The 19,764-nt window shown below is 36.0% G+C and overlaps 1 protein-coding gene across 1 annotated transcript; it reads right to left on the reverse strand.

The window, feature by feature from the left end:
• Positions 1-616: 616 nt before the first annotated feature.
• Positions 617-967, reverse strand: LOC107853942. The gene has a single exon (XM_016698925.2). The coding sequence runs from the start codon at positions 965-967 to the stop codon at positions 617-619; it is 351 nt and encodes a 116-aa protein (XP_016554411.2).
• Positions 968-19,764: the final 18,797 nt, after the last annotated feature.

Below are 19,764 nucleotides of genomic sequence, written 5' to 3' on the forward strand. Positions count from 1 at the left end.
TTCTCCAACTTTGTCAATGCAGTCAGTGAATATCTCGGATGCTCCATCTTTATATGTTTATGTTCTAGTTCAATAAAAGAGATAGGGTTGCTACTATTATTTATTGTTCACTTAATAATCTTTATGGTGTAATTTCGTATTATGTATTATTTTGTGATGATAGAAGCTTCTCAAGTTGATGATTGAACTTAACTGATTTATAAAAATAAAGATCTAGTTCCAGTAGGAGAATCTTGGTGTTTGTTATTAGTGAGTAAGAGAAAGAGGGTCTTGGAAGTACACTTAATATTTCAATGTTAGAAATCTGCAGCCCATGATTTGTATCATTGTTGTTTATTATTTGAACTGATAGCTTTCCTTCACAGATCTCTGGAAGGATTTAGTTTTAGTTAAGTTGGTATGTTTACTGGTGGTCAAAACATTCTTAAAAACTTATTACAAAATATGTTTCACAAAGCCAATACATGTTAGGACACAAGAAATTATAAGTTTAATGATTCTATTAGTAAGTCTACATCTACATAAATTAACTTCTTTCTTTGTATTGAACCTGCTCAAGTAAATGAGAGTTGTCCACTCTTCAGCAATGAAGAAGTTTGCTGCTACTATCCTACCACTAGCCACTTCCATCTAGCTGTCTATTATAAGAGAGGTGCGCCATGTATTGATCATGATATGAATATGGTGAATTTCCTTGACGTTCAAAATTTTTTGTCAGGATGCACCATTCAACCAGTACCCATTCATCTTCTCCAAAAACATTCCCCAGTGTTGCTTTATATAACTTAACGGTGTCTGTAAGAAGCTCTATTCCAGCCAGATAAGAAGCATAAAACTGGTCATGTCTTGAGTACTCGACTCTAGTCATGTCGTTAGTGTACACATATGTGATGGCTGTAACAAAGCAATAGAATCCAGTATAGGACACAATTCTTTGGAACTTTTGGATCTTCAAAATCTCTTCCATCCTTCATACAACGGTCACATTCTCTATTAAGCCGCTGAGTACAGAAATTTTGATTTTTACGTGAGGACTCGCAGCAGCCTTGTGGTCCAATATATGCTAGGAGTGTTTTGGTCCTGTTAGATAATATATTGGTACTTCTAATGCTAGGGAACCTAAATCTTCAAATATTGGATTGAGATAGGGTTAAATAAAGCATGAATATGAGAATTCATACAGTCGAATCTAACTAGATTAAGATTGAGGTGTAGTTATTGTTATTGTATTCTCAGGAGATTCCAAGCGGGGTGTTTTCTTTGGATTTTACTTTTCCCTCTCTTTTTTATGTAGGTAAATATATAAATATGATAACAGAAGATCTTTGCAATCAAATAGAACCTAAGGTAACTATGAGTTTTTGTTGTTGTCATCGTTGTTGTGTACGTTTGCATCTTGTTAAAGATTTATATGCCAGCAACATGTAGGGAGCTTCAGTTTTTTACTATTGAATTGAGATGGGTTTAAATAGAGCAACGTGTATTTGTACTCACTGATCGTTCTTCTTGAGCTATATTTTACTTGAAAATGTTTATTAATATTTGGTTTTCATTATCAATGATAGAATTATGGGACTATCATCAATCAAAAGTGTGGAACAGAAGATTCCTGTGTAAAAATTAGTCTTATGGTTATTACATCTTTCAAAGTTGGGACTTGAGATTGTTCAATTCAAGGAAAAATAACATTTTGCTGAGTATATTGTGCAAAAGTTGTTGAGCAAAAGAATTGATTCTTTTCTAAGAGAACTGATTATTGATATGGTTTAGGTGGAGTGACATAACATAGTATTTTGTTTTGTTTTTTAGATAAAGATTGATATTCTTAATTTCTTAGTTGGATGGAATAATTTTTTATGAACCTATTCTAACTCTCCCAATATCATTCTCCATTTTTGCCTTTATGTGGCTACAACTTGTTACTTGGTTGTTCCTGTTGTGTTCTTAAAGGTAATGTTCATTGCAATAAATCCTTTCCCATCTACAACTACATGAGTGATTATATACATTTAGGTCCATGAGGAAAAACAATCAAAGTGTGTGCACTGTGCCTAACTAATGAATAAAAAATCAATGTATATGCCTAACTAATGAATAACTTTTCATTATTAGATAAGAGACTACAACAGATGAATGCAAAAACTATTTATTATGTCAATGTAGTACAAATTAAAAGGAAATTTTTATGTTTTTTTTCTGAATGAAAACTTGAAAAGAGTTGATTTTGAGACTTGAGAGACAAATGCTTATTTTTAGCACTAGTATTTCTATTGTTGTGAAAAGAAAAGAATGTTCTATTCTATTTTATTTTTTGATTTTGAGATGCATTCAAGTATGAATTGTGGATGTCTGATAAACCATCATATAATCGCCCGATAATTGTTTATCCATTACCAAACCAACCGATATCTTATCAGTTGGCTAGTGGATTTGTATATTTTAAAATCGATAACCATTAAGTCAAATCATTAAGTATAATGGTCCATTCGATCCGTCTGATAAGCAGCCCTATCAGTAGCTACCCATTCCCGAGTAAAAGTGGGAACGAGTTACTATAGATTTTGTAGGTGGATTGCCTTGTACTTCCCATGGTTTCGATAGCATTTGGGTCATCATGGGTTGATTTACCAAGTCAGTATATCTTATCCTCATTTGAGTTTCCTATAGTGCCGAGAGGTTATCTCGTGTTTACATTCAAGAATTGGTTCAATTACATGGGGTACCTATGTCGATTATTTTAGATCGAGGCTCTCAGTTAACTTCTAGCTTTTGGAGGACATTTTAGGAGGAGTTGGGTACCCATTTTGACCTTAGCATATCCTTTCATCCCCAGACTGATGGGTAGTTAGAGTAGACTATCTAGGTTTTGAAGGACATGCTTCGTGCTTGCACATTAGATTTTGGGAGTCAGTGGGACTATTTTCTCTTCTGGTAGAGTTTGCATATAATAACAACTTTCATTCGAGTATTTAAATGGCCCTATTTGAGGCATTGTATGGTAGGCAATGCTGATTTCCTATTGGTTGGTTTGATACTTCCAAGGCTAGGCCTCGTGGTACAAATTTTCTTCATGAGTCATTAGGACACTTTTGGGTAATTCAAGATAGGATTTACGTAGCTCAAAGTAGATAGAGGAGTTATGCAAACCACAAATGTCGTCCATTGATGTTCAGAGTTTGTGATAGGGTCTTCTTGTGATTATTACCCATGAAGGGCGTGATGAGGTTCTGCAAGAGGGTTAAGCTTAACCCCAGGTATATTGGACCCTTTGAGATCCTACAGACAGTATTGGAGGTAGCATATGTGTTAGTATTTCCTCCTACCTTTTCAGCCACTCACCCAGTGTTTTATGTGTCTATATTGCGATAGTATAATTTTAATGAGTCACACATGCTTTGGTGGGACTCATTTCAGTTGGATGAGACGTTCGCATTGTAGAGGAACCAGTGTCTATTTGGCCACAGATATCAGATGGTTTGGATCCATGGATATTTTAGTAATTAAGGTTCAGTGGCGTCACCTTCTAGTGGAAGAGGATACTTAGGAGACCGAGCGTGATATGTACGCCAAGTATCCCAACCTCTTTGAGCTTTCAGGTATTTTCTTATCCTTTACTTTTATAGTCAAAATATTGTAACAACTCCCACAGTCATTTTTCTTGTTTGCATACATTTTCAGTGTCTAGAGCTTTTCTATAACCGCCCAAGTTATTTATGACTTACTGAGACTCATAGTTTTGTTTTCGAGAAGTTCATTTGAGAATTTTAGTAATACCAAATATATTGTGGAATAAGGCAATCTGTTGTAAGACCTATTTTAGTTTCTCCCAATAGATGACTCATTTGTTGCCACATATAGGTTATCTGTTAGAAGAATTCAAACCAGTAGTGGGACCTATTTTGATTTTTCCAACAAATCATATATGAAACACCCTAGGCTTTGTCCCTTGGAAATTGCCTGAGCGTTGATCTCACTATTTTATTGATTACCTCATCATACGAATTATATGGTGTGGTTGCGGGTCAGGTGACCCTAGTTATGAGATATCTAGTGAATGATGGTTAAGGTTCTATTATGGGTACAACTTGGTGGTACGAGTCGTTAGGGGTGGTTATGAGCTATTAGGACGAACCTTAATTAAATCAGAAACTTAGTGACTTGACTTGGCTTTGAGTATGAATGACTCACTAAGAGCCATGAGAATTACTTACGAGTGAGTGGTAGGTTTGAGTCATATGTTATGTGTCTAACCTTGTGGGTTCTGTCTTGGATACAACCAGACCATATGAGTCATATGTCCAGCTCACAATTAGGGATCATGGAGTCATTTGGTGGACAGTGTATGGATGTCCAACTCACTTTCTTGGTGATGACTCAAGGGTACGAGTCGTATGATGTGGTAACGAGTTGACGAGTCAACTCGTAACTAAGGACGACTTTTTATAGCTTTAAGTTAGGATCACTTTAAATATTTCCCACCCAATATCCTTAAGACCCAATGTCCGTATTACAGTTTCTGGTCATTCATTCAATACTTTGCAAGATTAAACATCCTCTTTACTCTCTCAAAATCCTCTCAAGCGAAATTGGCCAGGGTTTTTCCAAAGTCTTCATCTAAGGGCTTAAGGATCAATTTCTATCTGCGAATATTTGTAATTCAGGCATGTGACACTTCCCTCATTGTTAGTTTACTAAAAGCATATGTTTAAAACATTATTCATAAACCATTAATGGTGGTTTTGAAACCAAGGTTGAGGGGTTTGAATGCATATCATTGAATATTGTTTTCTATGGTTTAAATTGTAATTATGCATGTTTTAATTAAGCGATCATGGTTGAACCCCAAAATTTGATGAATTTGGCTTTGGTAATGGCATGCCCTCAACTTGTTTGTGAAATTGTCAATGAGAATGATATTATCACAAGTTGAATTGTGTTTTTAAACTAAGACTTTGGCATAACCATGAAAATAATTAATGAAGGACTTTATAAAATCTTAGCTGGACAAAATTTAAATTGAATTGAAAACCTTGTGGGGTACACGGGAATCCCCCAAGTGATTTTTAACAATGGATTCGACGAGGTATATGGGAATCCCCAAAGTGTTGGCTAATGACATTGCTTGCAAGATATAGTCGGTATGATGATACTACTTTACAAGGCCTTAATAATTGACTCTGTAATTGGTAGTTTTGTTATGTGCTAAATGTTTTAATTGGGCAATAATAGGGGTTGTGATAGCTAGCCGTGAAGGTGTGACTCTAAAGGACGGACACTGGAAACTCATGTTTGCCGATAGAACGGTTGGTCTTGGTGACCTTAGGTTTTTGGTGTACACGGGAATCCCCCACTTCTATACTTGTACATATGTATCATAGAGGGCGAACGGTACACAGAAATCCCCAACCTCTATGATATCTCCTATTCGTGCGGATACATGCACTGGAGCCCATTCAGGGGGAAACTGAGACGACCCAAACCAGGGTCTTGTCGTAATGGGCATCCCAAGTCCAACCAGGACCGGGGACCACCCCTGTTACCCAACCCAACCACTAAATGCATACCCTGAGTCGGATGAATTCCAAACATATAGTAAGATAGCATTTTGTACAATTCCAGACTCTGGAATAGGTCCATAACCGTGACCAACCCAAGCAAGTCCAACCATCTAATGCCAACCAACAACCACAACCAAACCAAAATAATAACAAGGTTAATGTACATAACATAACATAATAGTATTGAGCAATCATAAATACAGTCAAATAGTATTAACTGTAATACCAATACCTATTCAAAGGATGACACCACTGCCGACACCTACCATACCAACCCATAGTTATCCCACAAAGCCTCTAACCGAAAGTAAAACAATATCCGATTGGGACATGCCACCAATCATAGACAAAACAATTGTCTATGAAATAACCAGAGTATGTAAAGACATCCATGATATGAAATGGAACCTTCCGAACTATGAAAGCTCACTACTTCAATCAAACAGCTTATCCCGAATATGATCACTGAGCAGATGGAGTAGAATGGCTGGTTCTTACATCGTATAGGGATACAGCCGCCCAAATATAGGTTAGCGGGTGAACTCTAGCAAGTACTCAGGATAAGGATAAAACAATTCTAACCTATAAAACCAAGTAAAAAACCATATGCATATACAACCATACATATATATAATCCATGTTGGGAAAGAGAACCGAGCTTAGCATTCATTTAAAACTATTAACATGGGTATATGTAGCTTAACCATCCTAAAACCAGCCACGAGCTATATGGGTTAAGTGTAACTCCCTGAACGAGCCCCGATTTGTGTAGCCGCACAAATCGGAGATACTATAGGAGTAGGGTATTCCCGAGTACCCTTCGCTCTTTATGATACATATGTATAGGTGTACTTAGGGGATTCGCGTAAACCCCGTAAGTACCATATATGGTTTCCATGACCAATCCTCACATCGGCAACATATTTTTCCAGTGTCCGTCCATTGGACTCACACCTTCATAGTTAGCTATCCTACCTTGCCCTTATTGCCCAATTAAAACCATTACCATGCAACCAAATAACCAATTTCATTTATTATTAACCAAGGCTATAAATAATGGTATCATCATACCGACTATATCTTGCAAGCAATGTCCTTAGCCATCCTTTTTAAGAAGAAGGGATTCCCATGTACCTATGCATTACATTACTAAGTTGACTTGGGGGAATCCCATGTACCCCACAAGTGATCATTATTATGTTTGCTTGGGGGATTCCTTTGTACCCCATAAAGCTTTCAATTATACCAACCATAACCACCAAGACCTTACCATTTAACCATTCCAAACCATTTAAATTATTTATATCGTTTAGGGTTCCATTACCAAGTTATACCATGCATAGTTCAATGGAAGTCCTAACAATTTAACAAAAATTATTCTCGTAGGCATTTTATCAAACATGTTAGGGGCATAGTATTTCCAAAGCTAAAACTATGTACCAATTAACCATTCCCATGCAACCAAATGATCAAACGCCCTTAATAATATGAAAACCATAAGTAAAAGACGTAGGACAACAATAACCAACCATTGTAACCAAAACCCCCAACATATAATTGAAAATCCAAACCATGCAATATTTATGCCGTGAAAACAATTCATAAAACATGCCATTAGTTGGAACTAACAATGAGGGAGGAGTACATGTCTTACATTACAAAGATGATGGAGATAAATGACCCTTGTAAGCCTCAAATTGATCCTATTGAGGAAACCCTAGTCTTTCTTTACCAAAGAGCCATGAGAGAATTTGAGAGTGTTTCAAGAGAGTTTGAGGTGATTCCAAATAGGTTAAATGATGTCCGAAGAGGTTTATAAGTCGTGGGGACTTAAGAGGTTAAGAGGGAAAATGTCCAGATTACCCCAACTTAAACTGTTTAAAATTCCCGCAGGATGGTATGACCACCCCATACCAATTTTACCCTAGAGTACGAGTGGTATCCATATCTCATACCCTAGGCCTCATCTTGGACCCCAACACTCTCCAACATATGACCATCCAAGCTAAACCGGACCCAACTATATGATTAGTACTATGAAATAATACCCAAGGCAAAATAGAATCGCCTAGACTAAATATAGGGCAACATACGATTGACACCTTACCATTCGTACCCCAATATACGACTTGTATGTTCCAACCGTACCTTGGATAGAAACTGACCAACCCAAATTGGTTACCATATGACTAAACCCAACCTTACCATACCCTATCATATAAGAAGTACCCAAGTCGTATGATGTCCATAAGCCAAAAACCAAGAAATTTTCTAAGGATCAAAACCCAGGGTATTTCAATCTTCCCCACTAGGATCATTTGTCCCCAAATAACGGACAAGGTAGTACAAGCATGATTTTCTATACACCCCAACACAACCATTCCGATCATTAACTAAGTTAGAAAACAAAGATGCAAGGAATCAACCTTTCCTTTAACCAAGTTAGAAAATAAGATGTGATTAAGAACACATACCTTAAACACAAATATCCGAAGCAAAAATCAAATGTGGATACTTGGACTTCATGTCCTCCTCCACTTCCCAAGTAGCTTCTTCTACCTTGTGGTTCCTCCATAAAACCATAACCGAAGTTACATCCTTGGTCCGCAACTGATGAACCTACTAATCCAAGATCTCTATTGAGATCTCTTCATAAGATAGAGAATTCACGATACCCAATCCTTCCAAAGGAACAATCAATGAAGGATCACCTATACACTTTCTCAACATAGAGACATGAAATACTAGATGAATGGAGATCAAACTAAAAGGCAATTTGAATTCATACGCAACATTACCAACCCTCTTTAAAACCACAAAAATGCCAACATACCAGGGACTGAGCTTCTTCTTCTTCCCAAACCGCATTACTCCCTTCATGGGACACACCTTTAGGAAAACCCTATCCCTAACCTCAAACTTCAAGCCCCTATTCCTTATATTCATATAGGAATTTTGGAGACTTTGCGCAGCCTTAAATCTATCCTAAATCACCTTTACCTTCTCCATAGCCAGATAAACCAAATTTGGGTCAATCATATTCGCCTTACCAAGCTTGAACCACCCAATAGGAGATCTACACCTCCTACCATACAATACCTCAAAAGTGGCTACTCCAATGCTAGAATGGTAACTATTGTTGCAAGAAAACTCTACAAGAGGTAGATGCTCAACACAATTACCACCATAATCAATAACACATGCGCAAACCATATCCTCTAATGCCTGAATAGTCCTTTTTCCTTGCCCAACCCTTTCTAAAATGACCGCCAAAAGTGAGAAGAAAACTGAGTACCACAATTAGAGATGATCAAAATAGGTAGCCCATGCAGCTTCACAATCTCATGAAGATACAACCTTGCATAATCCTCAGCTAAAAAGTTAGTCCTCCCTAAAAAAAAGTGAGTCAACTTTGTCATCCTATCCACAATAACCCATACCGAATCAAATTAATTCTGAGATCGAGGAAGACCAGTAACAAAATCCATGTTGATCACTTCCCATTTCCATTATGGCAATTCAATCTCCTAATACAAGCCCCCGAGCCTCATGTTCTCAACTTTCACTTATTGACACACCATGCATTTAGCCACAAAATCAGCCACATCCCTCTTCATACTATTCCACCAATACATCTCTTTGAGATCATGATACATTTTTGTTGAACCAGGATGGACAACATAGTGAGATTCATACATCTCATTCAATATCTTTTCTCGCAAACTATCAATGTAATGAACACAGAATTTCCCATGTACCGCAAAGTACCATCACCACTAATCTCAAATACCATTACCTATTGCCCACCTATATCACCTTTGATTTTCATCAAGATTAAATCTAGCATTTTTTTCTCCTTGATTTTTGCACCAAGAGATGACCGAACCACTTCCTATACCAACACACCACCATTATCAGAGTTCAAAAGGTGAACTCTAAGATTTGCTAAGCGGTGAATATCCTTTACCAACTCCTGCCTATCCTTATCCAAGTAAGATAAAATCCCTATGGACAACCTTCTATAAGCATCAACAACAACATTAGCCTTACCTGGATGGTAGTAAAGACTCATGTCATAGTTTTTGAGAAGTTCAAGCCATCTCCTTTTCCTGAGGTTAAGCTCTTTCTGAGTGAACACATACTTCAGGCTTTTATGATCTGAGAAGATGTCCATATGTACTCCATATAAATAGTGCTGCCAGATTTTTCAATAAAAATACCACCGCTAAAAGCTCCAAATCATGATTAGGATAGTTTCTCTCATGTTCTCTCGACTGCCTAGAAGCATAAGCTATCACCTTACCATGCTGCATCAGAACACAACCAAGTCCCACCCAGGATGCATCACAATAAACCACAAACCCCTCATTGCCTTTAAGAAAATTCAAAATCAAAGCTGAAGTTAGCTTATCCTTCAACTTCTCAAAACTACCTTCACAATCATCTGACCAAGAGACTTTACCTTCTTTTGAGTCAACTCAGTCAATGGGGCAGCTATTGTTGAAAAACTTTCCATAAACCTTCTATAGTACCTGACCAAACCTAAGAAACTTCAAATATCAATTGGAGTCGTGGTCCTAGTCCGTTTCTTGACCACCATAACCTTTTATGGATTCACCATGATCCCCTCACTAGAAATAATATGACCCAGAAAAGTGACAATGTTTAACCAGAATTCACATTTAGAGAATTTGGAATACAACTGCTGCTCCGTCAAGGTCTGTAACACAATGCGGAGGTGATTGGTATAATCCAACTCACTCCTAGAGTACACCAAAATATCATCAGTGAACACAATGACAAAAAGATCTAGAAACTGATGGAAGACCCTGTTCATCAAATCCATGAATGTTGTGGGGCATTAGTCAAACAAAATGACATAACCAAAAACTCAAAGTGCCCACAGCGAGTACAGAAAGTGATATTAGGTTTATCCACCTCTTTAATCTTAAGCTAATGATACCCAAACCGAAGATCTATCTTAGAAAAATATTTGTCACTTTGCAACTGATCAAACAAGTCATCTATCCTTGAAAGAGGATACTTGTTCTTAACCATCACCTTATTCAATTGCCAATAGTATATACACATTCGAAGGGAAATATCCTTCTTATGTACGTAACATTGGTGCGCCCCACAAAGATACACTAGGACATATGAAAACCTTATCCAAAAGATCCTTAAGTTGCTCCTTGAGTTCCTTCAACTTAGCCGGAACCATTCTATAAGAAGGAATAGATATAGGATGAGTGTTCGGAACCAAATCTATCCCAAATTCAATCTCCCTATCCAGAGGAACACCAGAAAGATCATCCAAAAAGATCTCCAGAAACTCATTCACCACTGGAATCGAATCCAAAGAAGGACCTTTAGAGTTAGAATCTTTAACCCAGACTAAATGATAGAGATATCCTTTGGAGATTAATCTCCAAGATCTAAGATATGATATATAAACTTACCCTTAGGAACTAGGGAACCACCTTCCCATTCAATAACTGGCTCACCAGGGAAACTAAAGACAACCTTACGGGTCCGACAATCTAAGGACGCATAGCATGAAGGTAACCAATTCATACCCAAAATAACATCCAAATCCACCATATCTAATTCATACAAATCCACCAAAGTCTCCTTTCTACCAACAGATACCACACCCTCTATAGATTTTTTTAGAAACCACAGAGTCACCTACCCAGGTAGAAATAGAAAAAAAGGTCTAACATAAGAGAGAGTAGACCCCAGATCAAGTGAACAATACATGTCACAAGAAAAGAGTTTCAACACACCAGTCATGACATCAGGTGATGCCTCAAACTCTTGTTGGGTAGTGAGTGCGTATAAATGATTTCGGCTAGTAGAAATAGATGGGAAGCAATACCCTTTGGTTTAGGAGCAGATGAATAGGCAACCAGAAACTTGTTCCCTCTCAAGCAACCTTACCAGCTGGATAGTTTCTGAGCATATAGCCTGGATGATCATATTTGAAACACCTGTCCCTCCACTTATCATAAAAGCCCTGATGCAACCGACCACTATAAGAAAGACATAATAAAGCTAGTTGGGACACAGTAGCCTAAAATTGGGCACCCTATTCCCTAAGTTATTACCATCCCACTGACACCTATCACCCAACTACTTCAGGTAAGGAGCACTAGTTATGCAGAAAAAATCAAAACTCCCTCACTTCTTCTTTGTCCACTTACCACTATCTCAACCACTTTGATGTTGTCCACCCTACTTAGAGAACCTAAACTTCTTACCCTATCTTTCCTATATCTCAGTCTGCCTTATCTTTTCCTCATCTATCTATTGCATATAAACAACCAACTTAGAGATAACTATGTCCTTGATCAGCAATGCAGTCATGATTTCAAGGATCAACTCATGAGATAGTCCTGAAGGGAACTTCATTCTCCTATCCATCATATCAGACACCAATTTTGGAGCATACCAAGACAATTGGTGAAACTTTAAGGCATACTCCTTGACTGACATCCTCCTTTATTTTAGATTAACAAATTTCTCTTTCTTTACTTCCCTTAACTCTCAAGGCAAGAACCGGTCCAGAAATACATTAGAGAGAGTATCCCACAGAGATGACTTATCAAACTCACCCCTTCCACGATCCCATTCCCCGTACCACTGGCACGCCATATCCTTTAGCTGAAAGGCAACAAAATTTACCCCTTCCACATTCGTGGCCTGCATGACCCTGGAGATATTTTCTATCTCGTCCAGAAAACCCTAAGGATCCTCCTCTACCTTAATACCAGTGAAAGTTCGAGGACTCAACCTCATAAACTAGCCAACCCCTGTGGCCTCAAAAGATGGAGTAATAAAAGCACTACGCTCAGCTTGAGAAGCTACCAACTGAGCAATCATATAAATTGACTGATAAAACTCATCATGGAGGACTAGAGGGAATCGGTGGAACTCCAGAAAAATCAGGGACCTGTCCCCTAGATCGAGTATGGATCCTAAGAGAAGAGCATGTCCCATCAACAACATCCCAAATTGGGAAAGAGGAGCTTTCATGAGTATCAGATCTTCAAAGCATGATCTGAAAAGTGAACATATGAAAATTAGACAAGATTCCAGGGCTCAGACTCCAAGCTTGAAAATAGAACACAAAGAAAAGACATATTTCCTAAATGCCTTGTAGTCTCTCCCTTATTAGTGTGGCAAAAGAGACTCTACTCGACACAGCTTTATGGACTCCCAATTGACTATGAACTAAAGATCTGATACCAACATGACATGACCAAAACCAGGGCCTTATCATAATAGGCATCCCAAGTCTAGCCAGGATCGGGAACTACTTTCGTTACCCAATCCAACCGCCAAATGCATACCCTGAGTTAGTGGGATTCCAAACGTATAACTAGATAGCATTTTTTATAATCCCAGACTCTGAGATGGTCCATAATCGTGACCAACCCAAGCAATTCTAACCATCCGATGCCAACCAACAACCATAACCAAACAAAAATAATAACTAAGTTTATGTCCATAATACAACATATAGGATGGAACAATCATAAATACAGTTAACCGATATTAGTAGTAATACCAAACCAATGCCAAGACTGACACCACTGCCGACACCGCCCATACCAACCTATAGTAGTCCCACAAAGCCTCTAACCAAAAGTAAAACAATATTCGGTTGGGACATGCCCCCAACCATAGCCAAAACCAATGTTTATGAAATAACCAGAGTATGTAAAGACATCCATGATATAAAATGAAGCCTTTTGAAATATGAAAGCTCACCACTTCAATCCAACAGCTGATCTCAAATACGATCACTAAGCAGATGGAGTAGAATGGTCAATTTTTGTATCATGTGGGAATACAGTCGCCCAAAGACAGGTTAGCGGGAAAACTTTAGCAAGTACTCAGGATAAGGATAAAATAATTCCAACCTTTAAAACTAAGTAAACAACCATATGCTTATAAAACCATACATATATATAATCCATATCAAGAAGCTTGCATTTAAAACCATTAACCTAGGTATGTGTAGCTTAACCATCCTCAAACTACCCACGCTCTATATGGGTTTAGTGTGACTTCCTGAATGGGCCCTGATACATGTAGCAGTATGAATCGGAGATACTATAGGAGTAGGGGATTCCCGAGTACCCTTCGCTCTCCATGATACATATGTACAAGTGTACTTAGGGGATTTTCTATACTAAGTAAGTATTATATATGGTTTCCATGACTAATCCTCATATCGGAAAACATGATTTTCCAGTGTTCGTCCATTGGACTCATACCTTTACAATTAACTATCACACTCTACTATTATTACCCAATTAAAACCCTTACCATACAACCAAATAACCAATTCTATTTATAATTAACCAAGGCTATAAATAGTGGTATCATCATACCGACTACATCTTGCAAGCAATGTCCTTGGCTATCCTTTTTAAGAAGATGGGATTCCCATGTACCTATAGATTACATTATTAAGTTGACTTGGGGGAATCCCATGTACCCCACAAGTGATCATTTTTATGTTTACTTGGGGGATTCCCTTGTACCCCATAAGGATTTTAATTAGACCAAGCATAACTACCAAGACCTTAACATTTAACCATTTATACCATTTAGGGTTCCATTACCAAGTTATACCATGCACAGTTCAATGAAAGTCCAATAATTTAACCAAAAACATTCTTATAGGTATTTTATCAAACATGTTGGGGGCATAGTATTTCCAAAGACAAAACCAAGTACCAATTAAATATTCCCATGCAACCAAATGTTCAAACCATCACAATAAAATGAAAACCATAAGTAAAAGACTTAGGAAAACCATAACCAACTATTGTAACCAAAACCCCCAACATATATTTTAAAACCCAATCATACAACATATATGCCATGAAAACAATTTATAAAATATGCCTTTAGTTGGAATTAATGATGAGGGAGGAGTACATGCCTTAGATTATGAAGACAATGGAAAGAAATCACCCTTGTAAGCCCCAAATTAATATTATTGATGAAACCTTAGCCTTCCTTGACCCAAGAGCCTTGAGAGAATTTGAGAGTGTTTTAAGAGAGTTTGAGTGATTAAAAATAGGTTAAATGATATCCCAAGAGTGTTATAAGTTGTGGGGCCTTAAACTGTTAAAATTTTTGTAGGATGGTATAACTAACCTATACCAATCATACCTTAGAGTACGAGTGGTACCCCTATCTCATACCCTAGGCCTTACTTTAGACCCTAACATTATCCAACATACAACCATCCAAGCCAAACCGTACCCAACCATACGATTAGTAACATGAAATTGTACCCTAGGCAGAATAGAATCACCGAGACTAAACTTAGGGCAACATACAATTGACACCTTACCATTTGTACCTAACATACAACTTGTATGTTCCAACCGTACGTTGGACAGAAACCAACCAACCTATACTGGTTACTATACAACTAAATCCAACCTAGCCATACCCTATCATACGAGAAGTACCCTAAGTCATATGATGTCCAGAAGCCAAAAAGGGTTAAAACACAGGGTGTTTCAGTAACACTAGACCCATATAGCCTGTGGGTGGATTTATAATGGTAAAGATACACAATCCAAGTTAAGATTTTAAATACATGCTAAACCTTATACCCTATCTCAGCATGATATATATGTATCTATATGATTGCCTATAGATATTTGATTTGGTTTGAATGATGGCATTATTTTATATTTATCCCTGAGTTACATACTTACGTTCACTCCGCTATCCATCTCTGGGCGCTGTGTCCCCACACGATGTAGGAATCGATCATACTTCTATTCGTCCTACTCGGTGACTTGGATTCGGGGACAAATTTTGAGTCTAACTAAAGTGATGAGTTTCCATACTTCGAAAGACCCCATTTCATGCTATGGATTTCTTTTTATCATTTTTATTTCTTCAATTGTGGTTTTGGCTATGGTCAGGGGCATATCTCGATCGTATATTTTTTTATTCTAGATAGAGGCTTTGTCGAACTACTATAGCCATAAGCGATGTTGATATTAGAGTTAGCATTGGTATTGGTATTGGCACTGGGATTGGTATTGGTTGGACACTTGGTTATGATGGTTTAGTTATAGTTATAGACTTTATCTAATGTCTTTAAATTATTATTGCTTTATATTATTGTATGTTTGGTATTCATCCGACATGGGGTGTAGGGTTGTTAACAATGGGATATTTGGGGTGATCTCCGCTCCTGGTTGGGCTTGAGACACCAGACACGACTAGGCCCTAGTTCGGGTCATGTTAATATGTTTAAAGAAATTAAAATAGGTCTTCCAAGAAATTACACATCTGTTGGGCAACACCAATAATATAAACAACACTAACAATATGAACAACAACATCAACATCAACAACATCAACAAAACTAAAAAAGAAAACAAATAAACAAATAAAAAAATAATTGACAAATAAATAAATAATTGACAGAACAATACCAACAACACCATTAGTACCAACAATACCCCACCAACAACACCAGCCAACAAAAAACACCATTAACATTCACCAACAACTCCAACAAACACCAAGTAAAGTAAAGCAAAGTGAAGTGATAATTCAATACAACAAGACAAAATTGTCGATCTTTGAAAAAGGTTAAAGTTCAAGTTTATGCAATTTTTACAACAAGAACAACAACAACAACAAGTAATCATATTTTACTAAGAAAATAAAGATACGCCATTTACATTTTTCATCAACCACCATACTAAGAGAACAACTACGACAAAAACTAGTATTTTCTCGATTCTTCTTACCTTTTTTAGCATCAAAACTCAAGATTGTTAACCTATTCTTAAAGATAGTACACTAAAGTTCTTCTTTTTATCATTAACTAAAAAGCCATGATTTAAAAAAAAAACAAATATCAAACTTTTACCTACAAAAAGAAAGAAAATGATAGATACAAGAAAGAAGAAAATTGAAATTGACAATTGATGTGGTCAAAAATAGGAACAAAAATGATATGTTGTGAAGGGTTTAAGGAATCTATAGGAATAGGTAGAGTAGTTGAGAAGAAATGAAGATGAAATACTTTTTAATTTTTGAAAACTAAAATGATTGGGTGCCCCTTGTATACACATTAATTAGGGGATTTATTTGTATTTTGAAAAAGAATAACAAATTTTAAAAATATTAATTTGTTTCCAATCATCTTATCTTAATTAATTTTTAAAAGGGATTTTGATTTTGACCCTTTCTTTTGGTCAAAACTAACTAAAGTTAATTTAATTTGATGTGAAACTGAATTTTATTAAACCATTGTGAATAATGAATAAAATTAATTTCACTAAAATTAACTTTCATTTACTAAGTTTAATTGTAACCTTAATGAATTGCAACTTTAATGATTTCTTCCAACAGATGACCTATCTGTTCCAACAGATGGCTCATCTATTGGAATATTTAAAATAGGTCTTCCAGCAGTTGACCCATCTATTGCAGTAGGTGAGTTATCTGTTGAAAAGGATGTTTTGATTTATAGCAATAGATGCTTCATCAGTTGCAACAGATGGCTCATCTATTGGAAGAAATCAAAATAGGTCTTCCGAAAAATTACTAACCTAATACAATAGATGAGTCATCTATTGAAAGAAATCAAAATAGTCTTGCTACTATTTGATCTCTTCCAACAGATAGATTATCTGTTGCAACGGATATCTATATCTATTTTATAATTTCCAACAGACGTTTTTATTTGCTTGGTGATTTCCAATAGATTACTCATCTGTTGCAATAGATAATGTATCTGTTATAACAGATAATGTATTTATTGCAATATTTGAATTTAGTAATCTATTTCAATTAATAAGTTCAAATCTACATAAAATAGAATTCATGAGAAAATAATTGGTCATCAATTAAAATAAAATTCATAAAAAAATAAATCCAAGCCTTTACAAATTACATTAAATAAATCAATAATTAAATAAAATATAAAATTGTATTGGTACATACAACAAATATTTTCAATTTGAGTTTTAAAGTCAATATTTATAGAATCAAGCGATAGAGATCTACTCAATATTAACTAGTTGTGCTTCATCCGGTGGTATAAAATTTGGCTTTGGTCATGGTAGATCTTCATTGTTACTTATGTACTCTTTTAGATTCTACATAATTCCATACTTCCACAAAAGTATATCATACCTTTTACAAAATAATTCATCATCAACTCCATCATTTGGTACTTGTAATCCATCACTAAAATACTTGGCGTAAGCGGTAACAAAAATAGTGCAATTCTTGCATTTGTGAAAATCAGATAATACATATTTAATTAATGTAAAAGTTGTAAAATTTATGAAAACAAATCATGGTAAGTACTTACAGGCTACCAATGGATTGTTGAGCAATTCCTTTAATATATTCTACATCAAATGAATTATCCTATAGAAAACGACTATCACCTGTTTTATCTTGGTATGCTTCAATTATCGACTAATCAGTATGACTCTTTTTGTCCAAAAAGACACTTAAATGAAGGTAAGTAGGCAACATTATGGCCAACTTTTGTATCCCAAATGATGGCTCAGAACGGCTCTTTGCTGACATCGAGTCATAAAATCGGATGCTCCTCTCTTTTAGAACAACGACAGCTAATACCCAATGGAACTCACCATCACAATTAATTAGGATGTACACTTCATCGACCAAATACCAAGGTAGGCCAGCTGGAATGAAAAAACATTTATGTTGTTGCTTAAATATTCCTCATTTTTAGCAGCTTCTACATGTTTTTAACGATGCCTACCATAGGTCTTCTCGATGTATACATTGAATAAATAGGTGGCTGTCGTGCATTTATATTATTATTGTGTTTGTAACTTGACTTTCTTTCAAATGTAGTAAAATATGACATCAATGTGTTGAACATATTATCAAACATTACAATTAAGTAAAAATAAAATTAATTAACACATACAGTTAAACAAAAATAGAAATCTAATATAGTATTAATAGTAAGATAAATGACATTGAAACCTCATCATTCCATCAAGTGTTGGTCTGTGACATTAAATAGAACCATTCTTTATTTTGGAATGTGCAACAATAAAGTTGAACATATCAAATCCAAGACCCGAATGTTTCAATTTATAGTGGTCGGCCTTTTATTTTATACATGATTTATATGTGTTAATATAATATTTGTATAAGAAGAAGTTTATGAATCAGAATTTTTAAAATGATTTATTTTGTTACATACTTGTTGGCATGTAAACATTAACAATCCATTATCAATCCATTCTGAATAAGTGTTGATCAACTGTGTTAGAGCCTCGTCCGAGATGTTGAACCCTTCAAATAGATAATAGTGACATTTATCCAAACTTTCATCTGGATTGACAGACTTCACTTTTTCTGCCTCTTTGAAAGTGATTGGTGAATTATCAACTGTGATAGTATGTTTTTCAGCAGTCGCATGTATTGTGACATCCACTAGAATAGCTAGAATTGTCAATGCTTATCACAAATATACAAAAAAAATAAAACATAAAAAGATACAAAAAGTTATGCAGTAGATGGATAATATATTGCAACAGACATGTAATCTGTTGGAACAAATGATAAATATTCTGCCTTTTCAACTCATCCTGCTCTCATGTAGCCTTTGAAAATTTCTCAATAGTGCAAGAAAGAGGAGTTGCAATTTTTGTTTTTTTGATACTTGATAATACCTTGAAATTGGTTTCTTTCTCCTCTTAGACTTAACCTCTAATCGATTTCATAGATCTAAAATCCTCTTTGATGGAATGACACCCCTCTTAGATGTCAATTTCTTTACAACAACAGTTAATGTATTAATAACATGGATCACTCTATCATATTTTTTCTTCCACTCTTGATATTTTCATGCACAACATAAGCTAGGAGGGCAAATATCTCCAGATGATTGACTACCCTTTCCATGTGAGAAATCTATACTATGCCAATTTAAAGAAGGGATATATCGACCACCAAAATTAGTAAAACCAGTATGATCATAATCATGATCATTTCTTATTTCAAAAATTGCAGGAGGACCGACTACAATAGTAGAACTAACGCCACTACCACCACTAACAGCAACTCCATCACCCCCAGCATCACGAATAACTACTCTGTCACCATCAGTAGCACCATTAACAACAACATCACCAAAAATAAGTCTACCCTCCCAAAG

The sequence above is a fragment of the Capsicum annuum genome, chromosome 4, assembly GCF_002878395.1.
Source record: "Capsicum annuum cultivar UCD-10X-F1 chromosome 4, UCD10Xv1.1, whole genome shotgun sequence".
NCBI classification, from domain to species: domain Eukaryota; kingdom Viridiplantae; phylum Streptophyta; class Magnoliopsida; order Solanales; family Solanaceae; genus Capsicum; species Capsicum annuum.